At 49.1% G+C, this 19,698-nt stretch overlaps 1 protein-coding gene and 1 long non-coding RNA gene across 3 annotated transcripts in view; both read right to left on the bottom strand.

Moving 5' to 3' along the window:
* Positions 1-7,869: 7,869 nt before the first annotated feature.
* Positions 7,870-13,091, bottom strand: LOC128800753 (uncharacterized). Its single transcript, XR_008435036.1, has 2 exons — positions 8,828-13,091; positions 7,870-8,730 (listed from the first exon to the last, which is right to left on the bottom strand). It is a non-coding gene; the product is annotated as an uncharacterized LOC128800753 (long non-coding RNA).
* An 8-nt stretch (positions 13,092-13,099) lies between these two features.
* PGPEP1 (pyroglutamyl-peptidase I) overlaps positions 13,100-19,698 on the bottom strand; it is a 14,410-nt gene continuing 7,811 nt past the window's right edge. For both annotated transcript variants that reach the window (XM_053966160.1, XM_053966159.1), the window contains exons 3-5: positions 17,732-17,848; positions 16,767-16,999; positions 13,100-15,415 (exon numbers count right to left, since the gene is read on the bottom strand). In XM_053966160.1, the coding sequence (XP_053822135.1) occupies positions 15,223-15,415; positions 16,767-16,972 (399 nt within the window). In that variant the 5' untranslated portion in view covers positions 16,973-16,999; positions 17,732-17,848 and the 3' untranslated portion in view covers positions 13,100-15,222. The remainder of the gene's footprint in view (positions 15,416-16,766; positions 17,000-17,731; positions 17,849-19,698) is intronic.

Genomic DNA, 19,698 nt, shown 5'->3' with positions numbered 1-19,698 from the left:
GAGGCCCTGACCTCTCCGGTGACATTGAGCAAGACCCGGCAGAAACCCCGGAATCCCCAAGTTCTGCTTTTGCAGTGGATTTTCTGCCAGCCCCGTATCCAGGAGTGACGCACTCCAAGAGCATCAAAGGTTGCTGGAGCCGGATGTTTTCCCCCAAAGGCGCCAGCAGTGGAAGTCAGAGATTTACAGCCCAGCAAGGGCCATAAAAGAGGGATTTTGGGAGCAGTGGTTTGATCCTGAGTGAGAGATGATGAAATGTCCCAGCGTGTCCTCACCAGCCTGCAAGAAGGGATTGCGCAGCCTCTGCATCCCACGTTTCCTCAGCTCTTCCTGGACACGTTCAGTGGTGGAAGGTCAGGTTAATCCGTGCCTTTTCCCAGCGGGATGAAGGCTCCTCTCCAGTTAATGCACCCCATGTGGGTCCCTCATCTCGGCACAGCTCTCCTGGCACGGATCTGGAGCAGGGGATTGCTGCTCCCAGGGAAAGAGCAGCTGGGATGGGCTGAGGGTGAGGAGGATTGACCTCTGGGAAGTCCAGGAGAAGCTCCAGTTGTGCACTGCTGAGCCTGGAAAGGTGTGGAAGTGCCCAAGGCCAGCTTGGATGGGGTTTGAGGCACCCTGAGGCAGTGGAAGGTGTCCCTGGCCATGGCAGGGGTGGAACAGGATGGGCTTTAAGGTCCCTTCCAACAAAATCCGTGATTCCAAACAAAAAATGCTTTTCCCTTCTCCAGATGCTGGTGGTCAGTGGGGAACATGGTGAGGACACAGAGCAAGGGGCTCCAGAGGGCTTAAATTCCCCAAAACTCAGGAAATTCCCCGTGGCTGCCCAAGCTGGCAGAAACTTTGGGGTTTTTTGCAGAGTTCCTTATCACAAGTGGCAAGAGGGGAAGTGCTGCCTTCTAGATTTTAGGGCTATCAGTTCCTCACAGCTGTTGAGCAAAGGATCCCCAAAAAGTGCCCAGAGACCTCTGGGAATTGGTGGCATCACCCTGGGACCGACAGAGCGGGATCAGGTCCTTCCCACATCCTACAGGACCTCAGTGCTCCCCAAAGCCACCCAGGCTGAGCAAGTTGGATGCTGCAGGGAGGATATTCCCTGGAAAAAGGGCAGTTCATGCTTTCCCATGGTGTTTTTTTTCAACCAAAGGATAAGAAGGGGAGAGCAGCCAGGCTGCTGGCAGCACGTGAAGCTCCAAACAGCCCGTGGGGCTTGGCTTCAAGGGAAGTCGGAAGCTCCAGGAGTTATTTGGGATGAGAAATGCCAGGTGGGGTTTGCTCCATCTCATTTCAGGTCTGGAAAGGGGCACAGAGGGATGGGAGACAGGGCTCTCCCTCTGCTGCCAGCGTGGGATGTCTGGGAAGCCACATCCCGTGTTTTCCCAGCGCTGGCCGCCGTCATGATGGATCAGCAGAGTGGACACTGAGGTGACCTTTGGATGTTTCTAAATCAAAGACAACCACGATGGGTCAGGCAAGCAAAAAGCAGCTTTTGCCCCGTCACAGCAGGAATCGCATTTTTCTCCCTTTGCCGCGAGTTTACGGCATCTCCCAAAAATGAGACTTCTGCTCCACTTGGACAAAGACATTCCTGCCTGGGCTGCACCCGCGGTCAACGATTAACTCGGACTCCCAGCCCCCTCAGCCCGGGAAGGGCAGGAAATGCCTCTGGTCCGACCACCAAAAATGGAAATCTGCCTTGGGATGTCCTCACTCACGCCACCATCACCTTCCCCTCGGAGGTGCTTTGGCACCAGGATGCTCCCTGCTTCCCGAGGGGGTCCTTTCCTGGATGGGCTCCCTGGACAGGGATTTCCAGGTAGGGTCTGTGCTCTGCTGAGGGGGATTTTCAGTTTACAGAATCCCTTGAGAACATCACTGGAGTTGGACTCCCTGATCCCTGTGGGTCCCTTCCAGCTCAGGATATTCAGGGAACAAGCACAGCCTGGGCAGGATTGATGTGATGGTTGTTGAGAAGCAGCTTCAAAAAGCAGCTTTTCCATGGTGGGAGCATCTCCCTGCTCAATTTCACCCTTCCAAAGTGCCAAAAGAGCCCTTTCCATCCATTTTTGGTGTAGATCCAGGAGGTAATCCCAGGCCAAGGCTTTTGGGAGCGTGGTGATCCCTTGGGATGGTGCTGCTGAGCCCAGGGAGCCAGATCAGCTCTAAATCCTTCCTCCAAAAAGCTTTCCAACACTGAGCAGGGGGAAAAAAATGGATGGAGGGAACCAAATCCAACCTGGGCACATCCCAGAGCAGCATCTCTTTTACCAAGCAAACCCTTAGGAAACACTAAAAGGGAAGGATAACCTAGAAAGTTCCTTAAAACTGTAGGATTTTAAGTGTGGATGTTTTAAATGCTGGTAAAAATAGATGAAGGAAGCCAAATCCAACCTGGCCACATCCCAGAACAGCACCCCTTGTACCAAGAAGAGAAAGACAACCCCAAAACTGCCTTAAAACAACAGGATTTTAAAAGCCTGGATGCTTTTTGAAGCACAAAGCACAATTTTGGACGAGGAACGAGCATGGAAGCTGCTGGAGAATTTGGGGAAGTCGCTGTCAGTCCGACCTCCAGGAGAAATAAATGTATTTATTTGTGAACTCGGACACAGATAAGGCTCCACGTGCCCATCAGGAGGGAATTAGTCAGCGGAGCATGACTCGGGAAAGGGTTGTGTACACAGGAGCATCCACGGCAGCAGCGGGAAGCAGCTGGAGAGAGGCAGCACGGAGGGATTTTCCCTCAGGCTGGAGCCGTGGTGCCGGCTGGGAATCGGCCAAGAAAATCCCACCCCGCAGCAGAGAATATCCATCTGCATCTCCTGGATGCGGGCAGGGAGGGAAAGGCACGGTGAGGAGCCTTGGAATGGGGAATTGCTCAGCCAGAGCATCATGCCTGGCACGGGGAGCTCATCCCGGGAATTCTGTGCTGGGCTGGGAATGTGCTCATATTCATCCTGGGAATTCTGTGCTGGGCTGGGAACGTGCCCATGCTCATCCTGGGAATTCTGTGCTGGGAACGTGCCCATGCTCTTCCTGGGAATTCTGTGCTGGGAACGTGCCCATGCTCTTCCTGGGAATTCTGTGCTGGGCTGGGAACGTGCTCATATTCATCCTGGGAATTCTGTGCTGGGCTGGGAACGTGCCCATGCTCTTCCTGGGAATTCTGTGCTGGGCTGGGAACGTGCTCATATTCATCCTGGGAATTCTGTGCTGGGCTGGGATGTTCATCCTGGGAATTCTGTGCTGGGCTGGGAACGTGCCCATGCTCATCCTGGGAATTCTGTGCTGGGAATGTGCCCATGTTCATCCTGGGAATTCTGTGCTGGGAATGTGCCCATGTTCATCCTGGGAATTCTGTGCTGGGAATGTGCCCATGCTCATCCTGGGAATTCTGTGCTGGGAATGTGCCCATGTTCATCCTGGGAATTCTGTGCTGGGAACGTGCCCATGCTCATCCTGGGAATTCTGTGCTGGGCTGGGATGTTCATCCTGGGAATTCTGTGCTGGGAACGTGCCCATGCTCATCCTGGGAATTCTGTGCTGGGCTGGGATGTGTTCACATTTTATACCCAAAACTCCGTGTGCCGTGGTTACAATAACGTGCCAATGTCTGTCATTGGTGTTGGGCAGTGTGTCTGTGCCTGAAACCAACAGAAAAGTGTCACCAGCACAGCGAGACATGGAGGGCAAGGAGAAGAAGAAGAAGGTCAGGACATGCCCAAATCCCTCCAGCTTGTCCCCTTGAACCCCATTCTAAAAAACCCCAAAATTCTACGTTTCCACCCTGTGTTAACTCAACTACTACACTGCTCAAACCCTTGTGGCTGGTAATTCCTCAATGTAATTCCTCAATTCCCTAAATGCTGTCCCCAAGTGCCACATCCACACTTTATCCCTAAATCATGTCCCCAAGTGCCACATCCACACTTTTACCCCTAAATGCTGTCCCCAAGTGCCACATCCACACTTTTACCCCTAAATCTTGTCCCTGAGTGCCACAGCCACATCTTTACACCTAAATCTTGTCCCCGAGTGCCACATTCACAGCTTTATCCTGACATCTTGTCCCCAAGTGCCACATCCACACTTTTACCCCTAAATGCTGTCCCCGAGTGCCACATCCACATCTTTACATCTACATCATGTCCCCAAGTGCCACATTCACACTTTTACCCCTAAATCTTGTCCCCAAGTGCCACATCCACACTTTATCCCTAAAAGATCTGGCAGCTTTTCCCACGGGCTAAAATGGAAGGCACAGGTGGTTTTGACTTTGTGCCAAGGTCCCCGAGCCCCCTGCCCGGGTCTCAGCCAGCCAGGGCAGCCAGGGGGGTGTCCTGGGCTCCCACCCCTGGCATCGTGCCCATGCCCAGGCACCCACGGCAGGGATCCTGCCCTGGGATGTGCCCACCCAGGGCAGGCAGGGCAGGAAATTCCAGCCATTCCCCGCAGGTTTTTTTTTTTTTTTTTGGGGGTGGAAGCTCTGGGGAGCCCTCCCGCAGCACCTCTGCTGGAGCTCGGCTTTGATTTGCAAGCTGGGAAAACAGGGAGAGGGAGCAGCCTGCCAGATGGATGCTGCCCAAAAATCCCACCTCGTTTAGGAAGGGGTTGGAAAGCGGGAGGAGCTGGGGAGGAGGGAAGAATGGCAGCGGAGAAGAATTAATTTAAAACAACCCCAAAACCTAAATTAATTTTAAAATTAAAATTAATTTTAAAATTAAAAGAAATTTTAATATTTAAATCAATCTTAAAATGTAAATAATTTTTAATATTTAAATTAATTTTAATATTTAAATTAATTTAAACATTTAAATTAATTTTAAATTTTGGATTTTTAAATTAAATTAATTAAATTAAATTAAATTTAAATTTAATTCTTTGAGGAGCCAGTCCACCAAAGGGATCTTCTCCATGAATCTCTGCATCTCCACCAAGGAATCCAAGCAGGATGCTCCATGAGGAGCCTCCTTACCACGGGAAAAAAAAAAAAAAAAATTTGGATTTGTCCCCACGGAGGGTTCTGTTTGTAAAATGACCTCATGGGCACATGACTTACCCGAGGCATGACATCAGCCCGGGAACACCGCAGGAAAAGCTTCTCACCTTATAAAGGGAATTAAAAGCAGTGGAGTCATCAGGGCTTGGCTCAGTGGCCACAAATCCTGGCTCACCTGTGAGGGAGATCCCAAACTTCCCGGTGCCTGGAGCGTGGTGGGTGGAATTAAAGCTCCATCTCCAAGAAAAGGCTGGAGAGCTCAGCAGGATCACCATGGCAGCTCAGGGGAAAAAAAAAAAAAAAAATCTAGAATTAGGGCATAAAAAAAGACGGAGAAAAAGCAGAGATTCCAGAGGAACAGTGAGGTTTTCCTTTCTGATCCAGGCAAAAACCACCTGGAGCAGGGGCATGGACCACGGGGTGACCTCCCTGAGCCCCATTCTGCCGGAGTACCCCAGGTTTGGGTTTTAATTACCTCGGGTAATGAATCCAGCTCCATCCCGCTCCTCCTGGAGCTGCCGGCGAGGGGTGACACCAACACCCCACGCAGGGCTGAGCTGCTGTCCCTGCCCCGGTGACACTCCCCGTCCTGCCACCTCTGCCACACCAGCCAAGTGGGGAGCAGGAGAGGCCCCCAGGACCGTGCTGGAGCGGTGGAGGGTCTGCAGCCTCCAGCTGTCCTGGATCGAGCTGGAATTATCCAGTTTTGCACCTTCTTGGATCAACACGGAGCTGTCCAGATGTTCTGGATCAAGGTGGAATTATCCAGTTTTGCACCTTCTTGGATCAAGCTGGAATTATCCAGTTTTGCACTCTCCTGGATCAAGGTGGAGCTGTCCAGATGTTCTGGATCAAGGTGGAATTTTCCAGTTTTGCACCTTCTTGGATCAAGGTGGAATTTTCCAGTTTTGCACCTTCTTGGATCAAGGTGGAATTTTCCAGTTTTGCACCTTCTTGGATCAAGGTGGAATTTTCCAGTTTTGCACCCTCATGGATCAAGGTGGAGCTGTCCAGATGTTCTGGATCAAGGTGGAATTTTCCAGTTTTGCACCTTCTTGGATCAAGCTGGAATTATCCAGTTTTGCACCTTCTTGGATCAAGCTGGAATTATCCAGTTTTGCACTCTCCTGGATCAAGCTGGAATTATCCAGTTTTGCACTCTCTTGGATCAAGGTGGAGCTGTGCAGGTGTCCTTGATCAAGCTGGAATTATCCAGTTTTGCACTCTCCTGGATCAAGGGTGGAGCTGTGCAGCTGTCTTGGATCAAGCTGGAATTTTCCAATTTTGCACCTTCTTGGATCAAGCTGGAATTTTCCAATTTTGCACCTTCTTGGATCAAGTTGGAATTTTCCAGTTTTGCACTCTCCTGGATCAACACGGAGCTGTCCAGGTGTCCTGGATGAAGGTGGAATTACCCAGTTTTGCACTCTCTGGCTGTCCTGGATCACTCTGGATCTGTGGAGAGGACACACCCTCCCCATTTCCCAGATCAAACTGGAGCTCTGGAGCTGTTGGACCCTGCCCCTGTCCCGGACCCAGGGGTGGCACCCTCGGCTGTCCCCGGGGTGACACCGAGCACGAGGTGCCTGGATGGCAGCACCATCTGGTGGCACCAGCCCTCCCAGCCAGCCCAGTTTGCTCCCAGTCAGGACCAGTGGCAGCAGGAGCAGGGAGAGAGAGAAGCCTTAAAGCTGCCAGCACAGAGCTTCCATCCCCGGAGGGGGCAAAGGTGTGGATGTGGCACTTGGGGGGACAACATTTAGGGATAAAGGTGTGGATGTGGCACTTGGTGACAGCATTTAGGGATAAAGGTGTGGATGTGGCACTTGGGGACATGATTTAGGGATAAAGCTGTGGATGTGGCACTTGGGGACAGCATTTAGGGATAAAGCTGTGGATGTGGCACTTGGGGACATGATTTAGGGATAAAGCTGTGGATGTGGCACTTGGGGACATGATTTAGGGATAAAGCTGTGGATGTGGCACTTGGGGACAGCATTTAGGGGTAAAGCTGTGGATGTGGCACTTGGGGACATCATTTAGGGATAAAGCTGTGGATGTGGCACTTGGGGACACCATTTAGGGATAAAGTGTGGATGTGGCACTTGGGGACAGCATTTAGGGATAAAGGTGTGGATGTGGCACTTGGGGACATGATTTAGGGATAAAGGTTTGGATGTGGCACTTGGGGACAGCATTTAGGGGTAAAGCCGTGGATGTGGCACTTGGGGACATGATTTAGGGATAAAGGTATGGATGTGGCACTTGGGGACATCATTTAGGGATAAAGTGTGGATGTGGCACTTGGGGACAGCATTTAGGGATAAAGGTTTGGATGTGGCACTTGGGGACACCATTTAGGGATAAAGCTATGGATGTGGCACTTGGGGACATGATTTAGGGATAAAGGTGTGGATGTGGCACTTGGGGACACCATTTAGGGATAAAGGTGTGGATGTGGCACTTGGGGACAGCATTTAGGGATAAAGGTTTGGATGTGGCACTTGGGGACAGCATTTAGGGGCAAAAGTGTGGATGTGGCACTTGGGGACAGCATTTAGGGATAAAGCTATGGATGTGGCACTTGGGGACATCATTTAGGGGTAACAGTGTGGATGTGGCACTTGGGGAAAAGATTTCAGGATAAAGCTGTGAATGTGGCACTTGGGAACATAATTTAGGGATAAAGTGTGGATGTGGCACTTGGGGACATGATTTAGGGGCAAAAGTGTGGATGTGGCACTTGAGGACATCATTTGGGGGTAAAGGTGTGGATGTGGCACTTGGGGACAGCATTTAGGGTGGACAGGGCAGTGCTGTGGGACCAGGTTTGTACCAACCACCACCTTGAAAACCAACAAAAGGGACACTCAGAGTTAAACTCTTTATTTCCTTTGAAACGGGGGTTCAAATCCTCAGGTACAAAGTCCAGTCTGGCAGTACAAGCTGGGAGCGCGTCGCTGGTCCCCGACCCCACAGCCCCTCTGGGATTGTTGGGATTTACAAGGCACTGCAAGAACACACAGACAACAGAAACCCCAACGGGCTGGGATTGGTGCTCCAAGAGTCCTGACAAGCACGAGGTGACACCTGAGGTGGCCACACAGACACCGGGTGGCTTCACAAGGGACACGCGGGGGACTCGAGGGCTGGGAAAGGGTCAGGACAAACACCTCGCTCCAAGAGGAGACAGCAAAAAACCCTCAGGAGTTGGGTTAACCCAACCAAAAGTGAGGATGGAACAGCAAAAAACCCTCAGGAGTTGGGTTAACCCAACCAAAAGTGAGGATGGAACAAAGAAACCCTCAGGAATTGGGTTAATCCAACCAAAAGTGAGGATGGAACAACAAAACCTTCTGGAATTGGATTAATCCAACCAAAAGTGAGGATGGGACAGCAAAAAACCCTCAGGAATTGAGTTAGTCCAACCAAAAGTGAGGATGGAACAAAGAAACCCTCAGGAATTGGGTTAACCCAACCAAAAGTTGGATTAATCCAACCGAAAGTGAGGATGGAACAGCAAAACCTTTAGGAATTGAGTTAATCCAACCAAAAGTGAGGATGGAACAACAAAACCTTCTGGAATTGGATTAATCCAACCAAAAGTGAGGATGGGACAACAAAACCTTTAGGAATTGAGTTAGTCCAACCAAAAGTGAAGATGGGACAGCAGAAAAACCTCAGGAATTGAGTTAATCCAACCAAAAGTGAGGATGGAACAACAAAACCTTCTGGAATTGGATTAATCCAACCAAAAGTGAGGATGGGACAACAAAACCTTTAGGAATTGAGTTAATCCAACCAAAAGTGAGGATGGAACAAAGAAACCTCAGGAATTGGGTTAACCCAACCAAAAGTTGGATTAATCCAACCAAAAGTGAGGATGGAACAGCAAAACCTTTAGGAATTGAGTTAGTCCAACCAAAAGTGAGGATGGAACAACAAAACCTTTAGGAATTGAGTTAATCCAAGCAAAAGTGAGGATGGAACAAAGAAACCTCAGGAATTGGGTTAATCCAACCAAAAGTGAGGATGGAACAACAAAACCTTTAGGAATTGAGTTAATCCAAGCAAAAGTGAGGATGGAACAGCAGAAAACCCTCAGGAATTGGGTTAATCCAACCAAAAGTGAGGATGGAACAGCAAAACCTTTAGGAATTGAGTTAGTCCAACCAAAAGTGAAGATGGGACAGCAAAAAACCCTCAGGAATTGAGTTAATCCAACCAAAAGTGAGGATGGAACAAAGAAACCTCAGGAATTGGGTTAATCCAACCAAAAGTGAGGATGGAACAGCAGAAAACCCTCAGGAATTGAGTTAAGGCAACCAAAAGTGAAGGTGGAACAGCAAAAACCCCTCAGGAATTGGGTTAACCCAACCAAAAGTGAGGATGGAACAACAAATTCTGTTTGCTGCCTCAGGTCCATGTGGGTGTGTGAGCACACCTGGGGAACTCAGTGCAGTCTCTGAGGAGCACCCACGGATAAAAATGGGGATTCCCACCAGTTCAGGGGTTTCCAGCCCAATTTTTTTTCCAGCCACACACGGGGCGAATCCATCCCCATCCCCACCATTCTGCCTCCCAAACGTGAGCCCAGCACAGGACAAGGCACTCCCTGATCATCGACGTAAACATTTGTGATTTAAGAGGCTGGTGCAATCGAAAACCTGAAGGTGGATTTGGAAGTACCACGGAGTTTTCTGTAAGGGCAGTGATAGTTTCATTCCCCATCATCAATTCCTATCTCTGGGGAGGTATTTCCTCCCTTATTTTGTCTTAAAAATAGACTGAGCAGAAGCAGGTCCCAGGTTTCAATGAACACCTCGAAGAATTAACAACGCCCTCAGCTCTGGAGTTTTGGCAGAATTTCCCTTTCAGCACATAAGACACTCATCAGGAATATAAGTTTTTTTTTTTATGAAAAAGTGCACTTTAAACTGCAAAAAAATTAGGGATTCTGGTGCAAAAATAAGGAATTCATCTAGATCAAGATGAGTATTTATGGTATCAACAAGGGGTTTTTTTGTTTTTTTTTTTTTTTTCTCCAAGTCAATAAATTTAGAAAGAGCCTCTGCAACTCTGAAATTCCTATGGTTAAAATAAAATTAAATCGTTAAAATATTATTGGGTAAAGTATTAAAGGAGATAAGAGGGAGGAAGTTACTTCGGGAAAGGATCTGTACAAATTCAATGCTGACAAATTCATCTGCGCTGCGGGGTGAAATCTGGAAAACAGAATGAAAAAAATAAAGCCCCACAGGAAATACTTTTTATGCCTGAAGATCCTGATTTTCACTCAGATTTCGGACACCACCACTCCCTCCTGCAGCAGCTCTGAGAGTGAGAAATCCAGGAGAAATCAGGAACCACAAGGAATAAACCCACAACCCCCCATGGCCAGGCCATCATCGCTTTGCCCATTTTTTGGTTTGAAGAAGTTCCTCCTCCTCCTGCAATTCCTAAAAAAAAAAAAAAATCCCTAAAAAAAAAAAAAATCTCCACCCACCAGGGCAAGGAGTCAGAGAAGCCCAGGATGGTTTGGGTTGGAAGGGACCCTAAAAATCACCCAGTTCCAACTCAACTCGAGGTTATTTGAGCTTCAGAAGAAATTCAGTGGATTTTAAACATTTTTTTTTTAAGGCTTTCTTATCAAAACCAACGACACTGGGAGCCTGTGCTGTCTGAGCAGGCCTGGAATCTCCTGGGTTTTTATTCCAGGAGATAATCCCCTGGAATAATCCCCTTTTTCCAGCTGCTGAGGCACTGGAAGGTTCAATATTGCCTCTTTTGGGACGTGGAGGGGATTGGCTGCTACATCTACACCTGGCCCCAGGTGAGTTCAGCCACAAACCACCTTTTCCCAGGGGCTTTTCCACTCGCCAAATCCCACGGAGGTGATAATTCCCACATCCCTGGCTCAACTCAAGGAATGTTTTCCTGCTGTGGGCATCACCATCCCCACGGCTCCATCGATCCCGAGTTTATCCCAAAGCAGAGCAACTTTTTTCTTTTAGGTTTGTGTGTGGTTTTTTTTTAGGGTTTTTTTTGTTGTTTGTTTTTTTTTTTTTTTTTTTTTTTTTTTTTTTAGGGTGTCTCAAAGCCTGCAGGGAATAACTGGAACAACTCTGGGAGCTGTCACAACCACACCTCAAACCCTCTTCCTGACCTTTCCATCCTTTCCCACTCCTTGGGAGCTTGGGGGGGGATGCTGCAGGTGAAGGTGAACTGCTCTGCAGGAGCTGGCAGACTCCCCAAAAAAACCCCAAAAACCCCTTAAACCACACCACAGAACCCCTCAGGCTGGGAGGGATCCCTAAGGATCATCAAATCCCACAGGAATCCTTGAGGCCAAAGAGCCTTCCAAGCTCCTTTTAAATGAATTAAATTCACCTCCCCACAGCAGCATCGCCAGACTGAGACACTGCCGAGTCTCTGGAGCTCCCCAAAAATCCTCTGCAGGATTAAACAATCCTGGGACAATGGAATTATCACCCCAAACACTCCCAGACCCAGCTCCGGGGCAGCTGAGTGACATCAGCCCCAATCCAGCAAAACCTCCCTAAAAAATCCTCTCTTCCACACCAAAAATCCTCAGCCCCGTTTTCCCCACCCTGAACCTTTATCCCCAGAGATGATTTTGCACTCACAGCACCCTAAAATTTCAGATTTTTTTTTTTTTTCCCCTTACATTTTTTCTCCTCACATTTACAGGCACGGGAGTGGACATTCCACCTGAACTTCCTCCGTGAATAAAATCACTAGCACAAAGTTTTTGGGGTTGGCAACAGGTCTCCCACTCAGTGCAAATTAGCAAATTCTGTTAATTGGTGATTAATAGAAAGGAAAGCAAATAGGATTTAGGAAAACATCAGTTGTTTGTTTTTTTTTTTTTGGAGCTCTGCATCAGTTTGATGTCCTATTCCCAAAGAAAATAGGGATCTGTAAGAAAAGCTTTGTGAATTGGACCAAAAAAATAAAATTAAAAAAAACCAAAAACCCAAAAAACCCAACCCCAAAGTATTTAATTTAGGTCATATTAAATAAAATTAGTTTAATGCCATTTTTCCCCCAGCTGGCCTACAGGAAATTTCTCTACCACCAAGACACCTTTTATAAACACAACCTCAGGCTAATTTCCCAAAACCCACCCCAAAAAAACCAAAAGAGTAAAAAATAAATTATGTCTTCTGTGGAGCTTCCCCAAAAACAGATCGGGAGGAAAAGCAATGCCCAAAATATTCCCAAAAAATGGGATTTTTAATGCTGACACACCCAAGGCCAAGCACTGCAGTCCTCAAACTCCAGCAGGCTGTGGATTCTCCCCCTGGAACAGCAGAGAGCACTGAGAAAAAGGAATATTTTTAGGTGCTGAACAGGATTTCACTCGCCAGGCTGAAGAAACCCGCGTGGGAAGAGGCTCTGCCCACGGAACTGCTGCTGTCTGTGCTCCCTGCTGGTGGATCCTGAGCCACCACCACGCCCAGGGGCACCCCCAGCCCCACCCAGGGGGTGCTAATAATTCATATTTTGGTGACAGAGATCAATCTCAAATTATATATAAGCAAGTTGTGCAAACCTTTGCTCCTACTGTTAAATAACATATTCCAAGCAGGTGGAAAAGGCCTCAGGGAAGGGCTGGGATGTTCTCTGTTCTGGAGCCAGCTTGGCTACTGTGTGCCACTGCACTGCCACCACGTCCACACTAAAGGGAAATGATAATTCCAAATGGATCTCACACCTGATTCTCAAACAAGCTTTCATGACTTAAGCTCCTCTGCCACCAGCAGACTTTTGGATGCTCTGTGGACGCCTTCAGAAAGCAGAAAAGGCAGTGTGACCTACTGCAAGCAAAACTGAGTTTTAAGAGGTGTCACTTACGGACTCTGAGCTGGATCACCTTGATTATTAAGGAGGAGAAAGAAGGAAGAGCAGATTTATTAAATCTACTGCACCAGTGGCCACTGCCAAGCAGGGAGAGGTGCTCTGGGTCTGAACTTGCAGCTGGTAAAGGCCAGGGATGGACAGGGAATGTCCCACCTGGAGATGCTGATCCCTCCCAGAGCCCACCCAGGTCCTGCCCCGACCCCTTTGTGGGTCCCTCCCAGCCCCTGCTGAGATTCCAGCCCCTGGAATTTCACTGTGGCCTCAGCAATCTGTTGATTTTCCACTTCCATTTCGCCCACAAGAGACACCAGAGGGGAATGAAGCAGTTTTTCTGGGAATTACTCCATCACCAAACCCCGTGGGATATTCCTCTTCCCCAAGTTTAGCAGCTACGAAACACCCAGGACAAAAAACTTCCCACCAACAAAGGAACTAATCCTATGGGGATAAAGAACTCAACTAATCACAAAAAGAAAACCCCAAAAAAAAAAAAAAAACCTGTGTCAAAGCACGAAGATTTCAACAAAATATTAAATAAAATAAATTACTAATCAGGGAATCTGACAAGTGCTACCTCGGAGTCGATGGGAATGACAATATTTCACTTGAGGGCAAATTCCTCTGAGCAGGAAGGCCTGGATAGTGAACAGAACCCAGAATTTCCTTGGGTCTATCAAAAAAAAAAAAAATCTTCCTGCTCAGGTGCCCTCAGCAGAGTCCTTGCAGCTGCAAGGTTTTTGTCCTGTCTCAAGGGTTACAAGGAGAGGTTTTGTCACCAGACTTCTCCTGGCGAGCTCAGGGCAGCTCTCACTGAGAGTTACTATAGCAGAGCCAGTCAGCACCAGAGAAATTCAAAATCGTGGGCTTTTAAAACCTTTAAAATGTTGGGTTTTTTTATATATATATATACATATATTTCTATCTTATTTGTAAAAGCATCACGGATTTCTCCACCCAAATGGCCTCTCCACGAGACCCCAGCTGCCAATTCTGTGTCTGCTCCAACTTCAGCTGGGTTTGGTTTTTTTTTTGTTGTTGTTTTTTTTTTTTTTTTTTGTTTTTTTTTTTTGTTTTTTTTTTTTTTTCTGCAATCTCAAAATTCAGCAGCAGATCTCCACACACGACCAGCATCACCCACCTGCTGAGATCCTGCATGCAACCCTTCCCCAAAAGAATTCCTGGGGAAAGTTCCCACAAGCAGCACCACTTCTGAACACCAGGAAAGAGCCTGGAATCCTCACTCTGAGCAAAATTCCTTCATTTCAAATCACTGCCTCTGGTTTCCAGGCAGTGGGATCGGGTTGAAGAGCTGACATTTGATTTTGCAGGGATTTTGTGGATTCCCCCACCTGCATTTTTATGCCTCCACTCCAATCAAGGTGGAATTGGGACCTCAGTTCAACGTTGCTCTCCTCACCTGGAACACCAGGGGGAATTTGCAGCTAAGGAAGTGATGAATTACTCAACCTTCACCTTAAAAACACCACCGAGCACCAGGAGCCCAGGATAAAGATCTCCTGTGGGGAAAAGATTGGTTTTAGACACACTTGAACCGAGGTGTTTGCTACAGGAGGTGGCCAAGAGAGAGGCAGGAAAAAAGAGATTTGGGAAGATTTAGGATCAGGCTCCCCCCTCCAAAAAAAAAAAAAAATTCCAGCTGGATTTGGGCTCCAAAAGGAACCCCAAACATCCCTTCTGCTGCAGCTAGACACCTTATGGAATGAGGAATCAGTGCCTTAAAAAATCATTTTCCATTCCAGCAGAGCCATTCCAGGCTCTTCATTCCCAGCAAATTCTGCTTCCCAAGGCAAGCCCACGCCATCCCAGCTGTCCTTCCACATCACCACCTGGAATTTGGGTCCAGGGACGGGGGGGGGGGAAAAAACAAACCCAAAACCTGCTGAAAGCCTTTCAAGTCAACAGTTAGCCACCAGAGGGTTGGGTGAGCAATTCCCTGCACCTGAAGGCTGAGTCCAGGTGAGGAACCTCCCAGGGATCCAGGTGAGCACCCATTCCCTGGAAGCTCCCAGCACAAACCCTTCAGGAATCAGGAGCTGCAGGTGTTTTAGAGAAGAGACTCTGAATCCTTTGTTGCTCGGGCTGAAACTCACAGATTCGACCAAAAAAAAAAAAAAAAGTTAATTTCTAAGCAGAATTTGTAGAATTTTCCTTTTTTTTTTTTTTTAAGTCTCCAATTCTGAGTCCAGAACCGTTGTTTGTTTTCTTTTTTCTTTTTTTTTCCTTTTTTTTTTTTCTTTTTTTTTTCCCCCTCCCAATACTTCAGCAGAGCAGGGAAAAATTTTGGAAGTGCAATACTAGGCGAGCTCCTGGGGCCAGGCTCAGTGTTCATGCTGACAATTGATTTTGTCTTCGGAATGCTCCAAAAGATCCAACATTTCCTCTATGATGGCCTGCAGGGCCCGGCCCAGCTGTTCTGCAGAATAAGGTTTTCCCAGAGGAGGAACGTGGACAAATGCTGACCTCCCACGGCTCTGGTACAAGGAGGTGTAGTAGGTGAAGTCACAGAGGTACCTGGAACACAAAACCAGAGATTATTCCATTAAAAAAAAAAAAAAAAAAAAGGGATAAACCCACATAAAATGAGCTGTAGGCTCCCATCGTGGTGGCATCCTGGGGTTTAGGAGGCAGGAATTGTGAGTCTGGGGTTGTTTTAATTAAATTTAGGGCAAAACAATGTGAAAATCTCTCTTTTTTTTTTTGCCCCACCCCCTGATCACTGAAAACCAGGTGGCATGGCCAGGCCTGGGAAGTGGAAGGTGTGGGAGGCTCCAGTGCCACGTGGATGTGGCACTTGGGGACACGTGGTGGCCTTGGCAGTGCTGGGGAGTGGCTGCACTCCATGAGCTGAGGGAGCTTTTCCAGCTTCAGCGGCTCCATGGAAAGCTGTGGATGGCAGGGGAACGAGGGGAGCAGGAGGGACGCTGGCACGGGAGGTCGTGGCTGTGCCTGGAGCCCCTGGAAGTGTCCCAGGACAGCCTGGAGGGGGTTTGGAGCAGCCTGGGACAGTGGAGGTGTCCCTGCAGGGGTGGGGTGGGATTTAAGGTCCTTCCAAGCTCTCTGGGAGTCCCTGATTCCATGAAGGAGGTGACAAGATGTCACCAGGCCTCCAGTCCCTGAGGGATCCAGCAGAGCTGGAGAGGGACTGGGGACAAGGGATGGAGGGACAGAGCCAGGGAATGGCTCCCAGTGCCAGAGGATGGGCTGGGTGGGAGACTGGGCAGGGATTGCTCCCTGTGGGGATTCAAGGCCAGGCTGGAGGAGGGAAGCTCCAGGGAGACCTTGGAGCCACTTCCAGAGCCTCAAGGGGCTCCAGGAGAGCTGGAGAGGGATTTGGGACAAGGACTGGAACCCCAACACAGGGAATGGCTTCAAAGTGGAAAGGGGAATCTGGGTGGGACAGTGGGAAGGAATATCCCACCCTCCTGGCTGGGATGGAATTCCCAGAGCAGCTGTGGCTGCCCCTGGAAGTGCCACCCTGGGACAGTGGAAGGTGTCCCTGCAGGGATGGGATGGGATGGGATGGGATGGGATGGGATGGGATGGGATGGGATGGGATGGGATGGGATGGGATGGGATGGGATGGGATGGGATGGGATGGGATGGGATGGGATGGGCTTTAAGGTCCTTCCAACCACTCTGGGAGTGCCTGATTCCATGAAGGAGGTGACAAGCTGGTGTTAAGATGTCACCAGGCTTCCAGACCCTGAGGGATCCACGAGAGCTGTGGCCACCCCTGGAACCGCCCACGGCCAGGCTGAACACTGTGGCTTGGAGCAGCGTGGGACACAACTGGAAAACCTTTAAGGTGCCTCCCAAGGCACGGCACTCCAGGATCCCCTGATCCCCTGGGGTCACCCCTTACCTGCCGGCGTCCTTGGAGATGGTGACGGTGACGTCGAGCCCCAGCGCCGAGACCCTCCTGCACACGGCGTCCATGTCGATGATGGAGTCGATGCACTCGGGGCCTCCCTCCACGCAGCACTGGGAGCCCGGGCAGAAGCGACAGTTGTCCAGCCCCTTGTAGCCCACGTTGTGGCCACACTTCTCCAGGGTGACAGTGGTGGCCATGCCCGACACGCCCACGTGAACCACCAGCTGCCAGGGAAAAGGGACGGCTTGGGTTGCTGATCCTCGTGGGATCCCTTCCAGGTGGGGACAGCTCTGGTATCTCTGCCTGCTCTGCCTCTCCTTTCCCTTATCCAGACTCCCAGTCCAGCTCTCTTGGAGCCACTCTGGGGACTGGAAGCCTGGTGACATCTCAGCACCACCGCGTCGACGGAACCATGGAATCCTCTGGGGTGAGGCACCCAGCCCAAGCTCGGGCTCGATGACCTCTGATCATTTCCCAGCCTGAATGATTCTGTGCTATGATTTTAAGGTCCTCCCCACCCCAAACCACTCTGGGATTCCACGGCTCCACTCCCAGTGAAGCAGGGAGGGGTTGGAGGTGCCAGAGGAACGGGGCGTTCCCATCATGGCTTCAGCACAGCACAATTCTTCTCATTCCACCCCCTCCTGACCTGAACTGTGATTTCATCAGGGTGAGAAGGAGCCTTGGCACCTCCACAGCTTCTGGAGGAGCCCAGGTGGCACAGACAAACCACGAGCTGTCTAGACAGCCCTCTGCAGTGGCCCCTTCACACCCACAGCACTCCAAGCTGTAAAACCCTACAAACTCACATCTTCTCACCACTAAAGAGGAAAAGATCCAGCCAGGGACTACCAGGCTGAAGGAATACATTAAAAAGGAGACTTTCACGTGGTGCCCGCTGCAGGTTCCAACCCTTTGCTGGGTGGTTTTTTTTTCACCTCCCTTTACTCACTCACTTGGGGACTGTGCTTCTTCCACAAGGCAGGAATGAGTCTCTGCACGGTCTGGTACTCAACAGGGACCTCGTAGACGTGCAGATCCACGTCATCCCTCAGCCCCAGCTTCTCCAGCTCCTAAAAACACCAGCAAAGCAAAACCAAGGTGGTCAGACACGAGATGAGCAGAGGATTTACTCCTGGAAGGTTTAATGGCGGGGTGAGGGGCTAACACCAGTTTACACCAGGTTGTACAACCCCGTAAACAGCACCTGCAGCGAGTTTACAGCGACCACTGAGGAAAAAACCCCAAACCCATCACGGCAACAACAAAGGCACCTCTCCACCTGTGTGAAGAGCTTCACCCACAGAACCGTTTGTGTGGCTCTGATGTGTGTGTAACAAAGAAATCAACATTTAACTGACAATAGTTATCAGCAACACCCACGCTGCCAAGGAAATCTTGGCTGTGTTATTTATAGAGGGAGAGAGTCACAATCCCTTCTTCCTTCAAGGAGTGACAATGTGGAGAAGGTGGGACTGGAAGGATTTTATCCATCAGCCAGGGCTGCTGGCCTGGTGAAAATAAATTTCATATTTATTTCCAGGTAAAGAGCTCTCAGGGCTGGCTGACAGCACCGCTGATTCAACTAACCCAGGAAATTATTTCTCCCTCTCTAACATGAAAACATCCCAAATATCCTGGCAATAAACACAGCCAATTTCCTTCAAACCTTTTAAAACACCAAGTGGCAGTTAAATACCTTGCAAAGACTTTAAAACCAGAGGAAAGGGTTTTTTTTTTCCTCCCCAGTGTTTCTGACTGGAAAGCACTGTTGGATCCCAAAACTGGGAGTTCTCCCTTGCTCTCCCCAGTCCCACCAGTAAGGCTCCAGCTGGAGCTTTGCTCCTCGACCCCAAACTTCCCAGAACTCAAGGGAACACCCACATGGCCTAAAGCCTCTGGAAAAAAAAAGAAAAAAAAGGGTTCTTAAACAAAACCATCAGCTGAGCCTAAAATTGGAGCCAGGTAACACCAGGAAGCAATTCCCAGTGGGAGAAGAGACCTTGGCCATCATGTTCAAGGAATTCCTGCAGCATCCAACGTGGACCAAGCTTTCCTCTTGTCACCAAATGTCCAAAATAGCTGTCCCCGTGGATCTGAGGGAGGAGCAGCCATCAGACTATCAAAGGACATTTCAAACTGCTCCTGAATTTATCTCCCTTCCAGGTTTGGATTTGGGGACCGGAGCCACGAGCTGCTCTCTGAAGCAATTCCCAGGTTTTGTTTTCCTCCTTGCAAGTGCAGATCCGCTGTTTTCACTCTCCAACCTTGTATTCCCTCAGGTTAAAAATTAAAAATTAAAGACACTTAAAAGGAGAAGACAAGTTGAGGTTTGAGGCCTCCCCCACTTAAACGTGAGCAGTGTCTTGCCATCGTTTTTCTGTGTTTTTATCAGCACGAGTGGTTTCCTACTGAGGAAAAAAACACCTTTCACACTTGTACGGCCAAACCACAGGGATGTAACAAGATTTAAGATAACTAAAACACCCAGAGAGGCCAAAGTGACACTTCCACAGAGCAGCAGATATGAGCAACGATGATAAATCACTGGCTCTGGCTCCCAGGGCAAGGCTGATATTAAAGCCTTGCTGTATTGATTAGTGTCTGGCACACTCAGACATTCATTACCACAGATGGATGGAAGGGATGGTTCACCCACAGCTCCTCTGCACAAACCTGCCTCCAAAACCTCCATAAAGTCAAGGAGTTCACAGAGGGCAGCATTCAAACACCAGGCAGCCTCTTCAGGAGGAGAATAAACACTTTTTAGGAGTGTTAATACCGATGAGAAGTGATGCTCCTGAAGATGAAGGGTTGGGAAGGAAAAAGCTCCTGAGGATGGATTTGATGGTGGGATTGGGAAGGAACAACTCCTAGGGATGATTTGATGGGAAGATTGGGAAGAAAAAGCTCCTGGGGATGG

The sequence above is a fragment of the Vidua chalybeata genome, chromosome 27, assembly GCF_026979565.1.
Source record: "Vidua chalybeata isolate OUT-0048 chromosome 27, bVidCha1 merged haplotype, whole genome shotgun sequence".
Lineage (NCBI taxonomy): Eukaryota > Metazoa > Chordata > Aves > Passeriformes > Viduidae > Vidua > Vidua chalybeata.
The sequence above is the reverse complement of the archived record's forward strand: the minus strand, read 5'-3'. Positions and strand labels throughout refer to the sequence as shown.